The sequence below is a fragment of the Rhinolophus ferrumequinum genome, chromosome 10 (assembly GCF_004115265.2).
Source record: "Rhinolophus ferrumequinum isolate MPI-CBG mRhiFer1 chromosome 10, mRhiFer1_v1.p, whole genome shotgun sequence".
Lineage (NCBI taxonomy): Eukaryota > Metazoa > Chordata > Mammalia > Chiroptera > Rhinolophidae > Rhinolophus > Rhinolophus ferrumequinum.
In genome coordinates this window covers 15,084,270-15,094,711 of record NC_046293.1, presented here as the reverse complement: position 1 = coordinate 15,094,711, position 10,442 = coordinate 15,084,270, and the positions used below count along the sequence as shown (strand labels likewise).

Here is a 10,442-nt window from a genome sequence, read left to right as displayed (position 1 = left end):
GAGAATTGCAGCAGACATCCAGGGTTTTGCTTTGGGAACTGCCCCCTCGCCAGTTCAACCCATATCCCTGTCTTCATTTTGTGACTTCTTTTAAACTTCCAAATATTGAAATTCATTTTACTTGTTCTCATTTGTATAAACTGAGAGGGGTGGGCAAAGAGTGTGGTTTTCCTTTGTGGGGGTTTCATAATTATATAGTCTAACTCCTAATATTATAAAATGAGTTTACGTTCACCCAAATATAATGAAATATTCACGGTGTCTAAGATTTTCTTCTGTAAGAACCAAAAATGTAGTTCTCTTGATAATTGGATATTAGACCAGATACAATTAGAGACTCAGGCAAAAAAGGTTCTGCCAATCTAGATTTATATACCCAGCAAAAATGGAAATAAAATATAGTTATTTTTAGAAACAAAAACTTGAAGGAATTTGTCATCAGCCGACACACAATAAAGGGAATATTACAGAGCATTTTTCAAGTAGGAGGAAAATTACCCACATGAAAGTCTGGAAATGCAGGAAGGAATGAAGACCAAAAGCAAAGAGGCAAATAGATGAGTGAATGTAAGTGAACATTGGCTGTATGAATTGAAATAATAATAATGTCTTGTGTGTGTGTATATATATATATGTACATATATATATAGGTGGATAGCGATGCATGCACGATATATACATGTATGAAAATATATAAACAACAATAAAAATTGTTGGATATGATTGGAGGGCTTGGAAGAATGGAATGTTCATTAGGCAGAAAGATAATAATCCCAGATGGAAGTTCAGAAATGAAGGAATGAAGAGCAATGGAAAGGATAAATATGAGGGCAAATTTAAGTTAATATTAATTGTCTAAAACAATTCTAGTAATATTTTGTGCAGCTCCTAAATACATATAATTAAAATATATGATGAGAATAGCATATGATTTTTAGGGAGAGAAGGTAGAGTGAAAGTGTTCTAAGGCCACTGCATTGCCTTAGAAATAATAAAAGCACTAATTTATGTTATACTTTAGTAAGCTAAGGATGCCTATTATAATCTAGTATAATCACTAAAAGAATAGTAATACAATGTATAACTACTAAGTTAGTAGAATGTAAAACTATCGGATAATAGAACAATAAAAAAAACCAATTCAAAAGAAGAGAATGAGGAACATGGAATAGGCAGAAAAAAATAGTAGGAAACAAGTAACATGTTAGATTTAAGCTTAAATATACCAGTAATTGCAGTAAATGAAAATGGAAAATGGAAATGAAAAAATACTTTATTTTTTTTAATTCGCATATAAAGTTCTGTACACTCATTCTTAGCCCCTGTCCCACACTCCATGGAGAGTCATATAGGTCATTTATTTAACCTATTCCTGCTGCCAGACATTAGGTTGTTTCTAGTCTCTCTCCTGAGCAACCTTCAGTAAGCGACCAGTCTTCGTCCTCACGAAAGGATCCTGTCAGGTCTTTAGGATGAGATATGGTTTCTGAACCATAGGGAGCAGTTTAAACACTAATGCATATCACCAGATTACACCTAAAAGGTGGGATACAAAAAGTGATCTTTTTCTTAGCAGCTCTGGGGATTATCATCAGCCTTTATAAAATATGTATATTTTAATTTTTTTTATTTAAACTAAACAAGAAAACCCAGTTCAACCATTTCTAACTGCTTTAATTAAAGGGCAAATCTTGTCAGATTGCTTAAAAAAACAAAACTCTTACAAGGGAGACTCATAAAATGTAAAGTTCAGAATGTGATTTTTTTAGAAACCACCCATACACTAACCAAAAGAAAATGTTAATCTGACAGAAAGACATAAAAATTTTAAATTTGTATATGCTTAGTAACATAGTCTCAAATTTTATAAAGCACAAATGATCAGAATTTCAAGGAAAAATAGACAAACCTGCAAGTATACTTGAAGATTTTGACATACTTTACTTAATAACTGATCGAAGCAGACAAAATACTAGCAATGACACAGAACATTTAAATAAGATGATTAATGCACTTGACCTAATTAACAAATACAGAAGCATACAACTACCAAATACACATTCTTTTTAAATGCGTACAAGATATTGTCAAAAATTCACCATATGCTAGCCTCTAAACACTTTAAATCATAGAGTACGGCTCTGGCTACAGTGGAATTAAGCTAGAAATCAACAACAAAAAGATAATTGGTGGCATCACCACTTCTTTGGAAATTATAAAATGCACTTCTAAATAACGATAGGGAAAGTTGCTGGAAGAGATGGTATGTTATTTGCCTTTCCCAGTGTTGGTGTTTGAGGGAGCACCGTGTGTCTATAGACATTCCCAAGACATCTTTGCTGAGACGAAGGAAATGAGAGAAAAGTGCCTAGTCTAGAGAAAGCTGAAGAAGCAAAGTTGAAAGCAAGTTACCCTTATCTAAGATGAAAGTTTGGGGCCTGAAATAAACTTTTTTCAGTTTTTCCTATTTATCTTTCACTTGCCAGCTTTTGGAGCAGGCATTCCTTTTGGATCTTGTTTCCATTAGTATAACTGCTTTCCTGTGACCCAATATTATAGTAGATGACAACCTTGAGAGTATCCACTGACAGATTGTCAACTGCAGGAAGCATGACTGACTGATGGGTTCAGCTGTTGTACTCCAAAATTGATCTCCACATTCACACTGAGTCCATGCCTCCCATGGGTTTCTCCCAGCCAATGACCAAGAGGGCCAGGTATACTAAGGCAGGTCATTCCTGGGAGATGTAGATCACGGTCATGAGGTGACTCTCTATTGGCCTACCAGATTTTCTTTGAATTTCAGAGCATTTTAATACTCTTCCCTAGCCTACTTTTCTTCCTTCTCTCCTTCTCTCCTGAATTGCAGCCTAATGGGTGTCTTAGCCTTCCCTGGCTCCGCTCTCCCTTTCTTCTTACAGCTGTTTCCCCTAATAAATCCCTCCCATGTCTAATCTCATCTTGGCATCTCCTTTGAGGACCAAATACATACAATAAAAAGGATCAACAAAACCAAAAGTTGGTTTTTTGAAAATAAAATGGATAAACTTTTGAGGAGATTGATGAAGAAAAAATAGAGAAAGCAGAAATAACAAATATCAAGAACAGAGAAGTGAACATTAGACCAGATCATACAGACATTAAAAACATAAAATGAGACTTCATTTTAAGTTATAATACTCCTTTTCAGCAGAACAACACTCATCAAGAATAGTTAGTATATTTCGATAAAACAAATTTAGCACATATCTGAAGGCATCAGAAAGCTTATGCAGCAGTCAAGACTTGATGTATCAAGGTCTTGGAAGGAAAAGAAGCTCACTTGAATTGAATCCAACAATTCAAATGTTGAATTGAATCTAACATTTTGCATTTTGCTCTTCAACTTGGCATTTATCAATGCTTGGTTTGGGGAAAGAAGCTGACCAGGTAGCGAATAAATGCCAAAAGGCAAAGAAACCAGCAGTTTTTCAGGCATCTGATGGGGTTAGAAAGAACAACAATTGGAGTTTGAGTGGCCAGGACTTGAGGAGCCAATATTTTAAAGATAAGGGAGATGTACCTATTTCACGACACCTGTTTTCAGTTTGAGTTATTTGCTGATTCTTATGGAATATGGGATTAAGGCTATAAAACTAAGAAGAAAATGCTGAAAAGCAAAGCAGTTTTCAGTATCAAGAAACTGAATAGTATCAAGAAACACCTGCCAAGAAGAAGGGAGTCCAGTGAACAGCTCAGGCTCTCAACTGCTATTCTAAGAAGACATCACCCTAGGAGAGAGTGTGATCTACAGGTAGAGCACTACTGTAAGACCAGCCCACTACTTGGGATAACAGTATCCTGGTTTTCCTCTGAGGATCTGCTTCTCCCCCTCTCTTAGGCCATGTGGTTCCTATGAAGTTACCTCTCCCTCAACCCCTCCCTGCAGGATCCAGTGGTGAAGCACATGACCTAGACTAAGCCAATCCGTACATCCTTCCCATCCCCTGACTTACAATGATTGGTTCAGCAGTATACACAATGTGTTAGTAATGAGGCGAATCAAGGCCAGCCACTTAATTCTGGGACTTCTGTTTGAGCTATCAGTTGCATGTTCCTTTTTTCTCTTTTGCTAGATCTGGTATGGTGATGAGCCTGAAACTGCCAAGGGCTACCACATAGCAAAAGCTGTGAAGAAACAAAAAGAAAAAGTGAAAATCCAAGAGCTGACATCATTTAAATCCTGAAGTCCAATCCTGAAGTCACATGTGAAGGCCAATCCCACAAAGAGATGTATTAAAATTAACATACAGCAAAATGGCCTTTATTTTTGGTATACAGTTCTGAGTTTTAACAAATGTATAGATCTCTGTAAGGAACCAATCAGGATACAGAACAGTTCTACTCCCCATAGCCCCCACCCCCAAATTCCTTGCCCTATCCCTTTGTAGTCATGTCTACGAACCACCCCTTAATCCTGATAACCACTAAAATGTTCTCTACCACTGTAGTTTTATTTCCTCAAGAAAGTCAAATGAATGTAATCACAGACTGTGTAACTTTTTAGACTGATTTTCTTCATTAAACATAATGCACTTGAGATTTGTGCTAATATTTAGGGAATTCCAGGGATTTTGAGATTCTTCTGTTATTGATTTCTAATACAATTCCATTGTGGTCAGAGAATATAACTATAACATTTCAATCCATTTAAATGTAGTGAGACTTGTTTCGTGGCATAGTATATGGCCTGTCTTACTGAATATTTCTTGTATGCTTGAAAGAATGTCTCTTTTACTGTTGTTGGGTAGAATGTCTTATACATATCAATTCGGACAAGTTGGTTGAGATATCATTCAATCCTATATTCTGTCTACTTGTTATATCAAATACCAAGAGAGAAGTGTTAAAATTTTCAACTGTACTTATAATTTTATCTATTTCTTCTTTCTATTCTGTCAGATTTTGGTTAATAAAACTTTATCACTCATTATCAAAAAATGCCAATTCGGTGACTCTCTGTGATATTCTTAAGAAAATTATTGTGGTTTTAATTTAGAAAGAAGTAAGTTTGCTTGGACTCAAACCTTGTAGAGTACAGCAGCTTATTTTTCTGCTTAGTTCTTCATTTAGACAAAGATTTGGCCAGTGTTTTTGCTCAGATTTTGGAGTTCACTCCCTTTGTAGTTCCCTTGATTATCAGTTTTTCCTTCTAAATTTCAAGCTGCTCTGTGAGCCCAACCTCTGTTCTCCGCTATCTTAAACCCACAGGGTGTTAGCTTTTGCTACCTGATGTGCACATCTGTTGGAGAATATGTGCATCAAAGGGCAGCAAACACACCTCTCAACAGTTGTTTTTCAAGGACTCCTGACTGCTATTTCAGCAGACCCTCTTTCATGTAGTTTAGTGGTCAGCCAGGAATCAGGGCAGGGTTTATATTCGGAATTTAGATTTCATCCCTTCTGTGTGTCCCTTGCTTCAGGATTCCCCCCTACCCCCCAAATTTCTGGCATCTCTTCCAACAACCCTGAACTTAATTTTGCTCCACCTCGAGCCAGTAAAACTGCAGTGTTGCAATCCTGTATTTGAAGCGATGAAAGACACTGTCAGGCAAAAAGCCATAAACATAATTATTACCAGTTGCTGAATAAATTTTCCTGTGGTTTCTGCCTGCTTTTATTCTCTTTCAGATCTTTAAAAAGTTATTTTTATCTACTTTATTAACTGCAAACCAGTCTATTTGAGTACTTTAGGTTGCCTCCTTGCCTCCAGGACCTAGAGGTGTCCTGTCAATTACTTTGATGTATTAATTATAAGACTTTTCTAAGATCATTATGCTTTTTAAATTAGGTTATTTCAACCCACTCTGTAGACTACAGCTTATATAGAAAGACTTTTTTTTTTCTTATTTTGCTCTTCTGAAGTTAAAGTAAGGGCTGGCAAACTTTCTCTTAAGGGCCTGATAGTAAATATTTTAGCCTCCTGGGCAATATGGTCACTGTAGGGACTACTCCACTCTGCCATTGTGTTATGAAGCAGCCATAGACAATATGCAAATACATGGGCATGATTGTGTTCCATTAAATCTTTATTTACAAAAGCAGGTGGCAGATCTATCAACTGTACTTTGTTGATCCCTGAGTTAAAATATCTTACTAATTTCCCTTACCAGACAACCGAACTCTTTGAAGGGTTTTAGTCCCTGTGGTAATATTAACCAGAGGAGGTCTTGATTAAATACTGGTTGAAGACATTAACAGTTTTCGCATGCCTCTATAAATCTATTTCATTTCGTTTGACAGATATCTAGTATTTCATAGTGTGGATTATTAAACTTTACGTAATTATTCCCTGTTGATGGACATTTGTATCTTGTCCTATTAGTATCTGTTAAAAACCATGCAGCAATGAACATTAGTGTAAGTAGCGTTACTGGGTAACACAGATTCTTATTTTCGGAAAAGCCAGGTAGCAGGTAGACATTTAAAAACACACTTAGACAGCGCTTTCCCCCTCCCCCCACCTTTGAGAGCAGGGGGAGGAGAGCGTGCAAGTATCACATAAGTAGAGTAGTAAAATTCCTCGCTATGGTTTGTTGTTTGTAAAGTCACTATTCCTCGCAGTTCTTTGTTTTTTTCAAGAACGATCCGCACAAGACGTGCAGGAAGAAAGCAGCTCTCGGATGGTGATGACAGGTAGAGCGTTGAAAATGCTGGCTTCTTGGAAGAATCGCCTGGACAGCGACTTCCTCGAGGATCGGACCACGCCTTCCTGTTAAGCCCCCACCTCATCAATTTTGCCCTTTTTAGGCTCGACTGAGGGAGCAACTCCCAGGTATTAAAAGTAGCTTGGAGACAGCAGGGCGAAATTGAGGGTATAGGTGTGGCATCAGAAGAGAGCAGTGGCGAAGCCCAAGTAGAAACGGGAGGACACCGTGAGGACCGCCGCCTCAACTGCAGCTCCCTTCGGCCACCGGGTAGGACTCGCTTTCCCAGCGGCCCCCGCGCCCCTCGCGCACGGGGGTGGTGCCAGAGCCGGAAATCACGTGTTTTGACAGCCGCTGGGGTGAGGCCGCCGTAGTCCACCAGGCTGGCTGGAGCTGTGACTGAGGGAGGCGTCGTAGTGATGGCGGTGGAGACTCTGTCCCCGGACTGGGAATTCGACCGCGTCGACGACGGCTCACAGAGTAAGGGAGCAGCAGGGATAGGGCTGCGGGTGGGAGCTTCCGCTCCGGCCTCAGCCTTGGCGGCGTTTCTGCGGGAGGGCTTGCGTCGCGGTCGCTGCGCAGCCGTCGGGTTCGGGGCACTTTCTGCCCATTGAGAGGGACGCGTTCTCAAGCGCGTTACTTTTGGGGATAAGGGTCCCAGCAATGGCGGGTCAGGCTGGCGCGATGAGGGCTCGGCATTCGGGGCGGTGACTCTCCAGAGGAGCCCGCGGTGCCCCTGGGGGAGCGGCGTCCACTTTCTGCAGCCGGGGGACGCGGGCGGGGCGTGTCCAGGGAGGCCCAGCAGCCCCGGGAGCGGAGGCTGGTCCTGTCTTTGGACTCTCGGGGCTTTCGCCAGATCATCAGAGCGTTCAGTTCTAGCAGAGGCTGAGGTCCGGGTTCCTGTTTCGGTTTCCTGTTTTTCTTTTTTCCCTCCCCAGTCAACTTTTGGAAGTTTGAGTGGTTTTTCCTTCACATTCTTACAACCGTTGAAGATAGCGAAAAGGAACTCTTCTCATGGTGAAATTAACACGTGATTGCTAATTTATCTCCTTCCATGTCTTTTATTTACGTTAAATGAAAGTGATGTCCTGTACTTTCCATTGTCGCTAGAAAGGTTTCAAAAATTACAGCAAATCTGCCTCACGTTTTGCTTCATAAAATCGAGTTGTCTGACTTTAACTTAGAATCCAGTGACAGGAAACTGACCAATTTAGTTCCACGTAGCAAAATTTAGAGGCCAAACTAATTATTGTAGTGAAACTCTTAAGATTAACACAAGTTGGCAGTCTGTTTTTTTGGTGCTATTAATCTGTTTAAGTGATATTGGAGATACTGGGACATACTGCTTGTGAATTTGTTTTTAATACAAGTTTTCCAAAAGGTGAATGTAATTTTAAAAAATTACCTATGAATTTTGCTTGATTTTATAAAGAAAGAGTGGTGTACAAACTTAGGTGTAATTAGGTTTTAGTCTTTCAAAGAAGCGTGAGTAAATTAAGGGATGGTTTGCAGTTTTTCACTCTATAAGGTATTAGCTCTTTTGCAGCCTTAGAAAACAATCTTGGTGGTGATAACAAAATTCTCTAACTTTTTTTGTGGAGAGGATTCTGTATTTACTGTTACAAAGTGAACTGCACCTTATCATGTATGAAGGTCTATGGACAAAGGTCCCCAACTCTGCCTTTGGAGTAAAGAATGAATTCTTATGTGTAAAATAGAATATTTACTTTCATCTTCAAAAAATTGTGATAAAAACATCTTATTGGGTTTAAAAATGGTTCACCTTAGAGTACAGTGATCTGATTCACTCAGCAGACGTTTTCTGTATACCAGTTGCTATGCTAGGTATTAGGGATACAAAGATAAAACAAAGAATGTAGTCTGTTGGAAGAGATAAGCATGTAAATTGGTTTTTGGAATTTCACTCTTGAATAATCACCACATAGTTTTTTACTTCAAATTTTTTTATTTTAACTTTTACTAATTTTACAACTATTTCTTATCAGCAAGGAACTTGAATGTTATTACAGGTTTTCTGTTGCCTGATACTTTGTGAATTCCCAGACTAAATAAGTAATTTATTGGCATGTTTTTCTAGTATTGTCATTAAGAACTTATTTGTTGAATAAATACAACTAAGGTCATTTTCCATGTAACTGAGAATTAAATGTGTACTTGGGATTTTGAGAATCTTACACGGTTTTTATTTTAAGCTATAGGGAAGAGCTCATCTCATCTCTTCTCTGTGCCTGATTTTCATTAATTTTTGGACTATGAATCATATCTAGACTAATTGTTTTTCAGAATTGCCTAGATTAATGAGAACCTTAATGAACTAAATGGATCCACCTGATTCAAGTGCATTAGTTGCAAAATAAGGGAGAATGGGGAGCTAGATCTTTATTTTATCCTTAACGTATCAGAAGATACTTTATCTTAGAGTTGCTTCTCATTGCTAATTTGAGGAGAGACAATTGTACCTTTTTTAGAAGACAGGGATTGGATAAAGTTAATAAAAGAAACTGAGTCGGAGTTGAATTTGCTGCTTTTGTAATAAATGAATTCTTATGTATGAGGTGGAATACGTATTTACTTTCATTAATATTGACCAATAGGCATAGCTTTATTGTTAAGTTTATTCCAATGCCTCTTTGGAGTCATCTATTAATGTGTAAATTCTGTAAATATCACCACATTATTCTGTACTTAGTGTTCTTTACTGGCTTTTCCAACTCTATTATGATAGTTAAATAATGAAAGCAAATCTTGGTAAATTTGGGGGCATTGCAATAATAATCATTATGATGAAGCAGGTCTAAATGCATTTTAAAAACATTTATATAGGTGTATTTTTAAACAGGTGCATAGAATTAAGAATTATGTTTTTAAATTTTGCTTGTATGACAACACAGATTTTTACACTTAATTCAGGTCATGAATTTATTTTATTTTTTGCAAAAATGTTGTTTAAGCCTAAAACATAAAATTAAGACATTGCATAGTCTAAGGAATTATTCAGATTGTTTAAAAGCCCTGGATTATAGGGTAAATGGTAATGACTTTTTCATACTACTTTAAAATTAGTTTTAAGGTGATATATATCTCTCTGTATATGGCAACATCTGCTTTTAATATTATTTTATCTGGAAAATATTGAAAGCTGAATTACCGTTTAACTTTGAATCTTTATTTTCAAGAAGTCCAGACATTCCAGAGTAATACATTTAGTAATGCTTAGTATCTACTTCGCTGTGACTTTTGAGATTATATAAAGTAAATGTCGTGTCATTTTTGTACTTCTCACATGTTGTTTTAAAATTTAAATTTAGAAATTCATGCTGAAGTTCAACTTAAGAATTATGGGAAATTTCTTGAGGAGTATACATCTCAATTGAGAAGAATTGAGGATGCACTAGATGATTCAATTGGAGATGTTTGGGATTTCAATCTTGATCCCATAGCATTAAAGGTTTGATTTTTTTTTTTTGTATACATTTTCAGGACATATTATATCTTGAAAACATAATTGTTAAAAATGGAGCATATATTATTTGGAATCTAGAAAATAAAAGAAATTTGGAGAAAATTGTTAATTTCCTTTTCTATGCTATGCAGATATTTTTGTATGTTTTTGTTTTTTTTTTAAAGAATGACACACACTCAAAGCCTTTAGTGTCAAGAATGTCACATAGTCCATCCAACTCTTTGAGCTAGCCTTTGTTTTTCATTTTCAAGAAAATGAAGAAGATTGGAATA

General features: G+C 37.2%; 1 protein-coding gene across 5 annotated transcripts in view; it reads left to right on the top strand.

Moving 5' to 3' along the window:
* Positions 1-7,037: 7,037 nt before the first annotated feature.
* WASHC4 (WASH complex subunit 4) overlaps positions 7,038-10,442 on the top strand; it is a 78,738-nt gene continuing 75,333 nt past the window's right edge. For all 5 annotated transcript variants that reach the window (XR_004424174.1, XM_033118014.1, XM_033118013.1 and 2 more), the window contains exons 1-2: positions 7,038-7,166; positions 10,016-10,155. Coding sequence is in view for 4 of the 5 variants with exons in the window: in XM_033118014.1 (XP_032973905.1) it covers positions 7,106-7,166; positions 10,016-10,155 (201 nt within the window). In the remaining variant the exon portion in view is untranslated. The remainder of the gene's footprint in view (positions 7,167-10,015; positions 10,156-10,442) is intronic.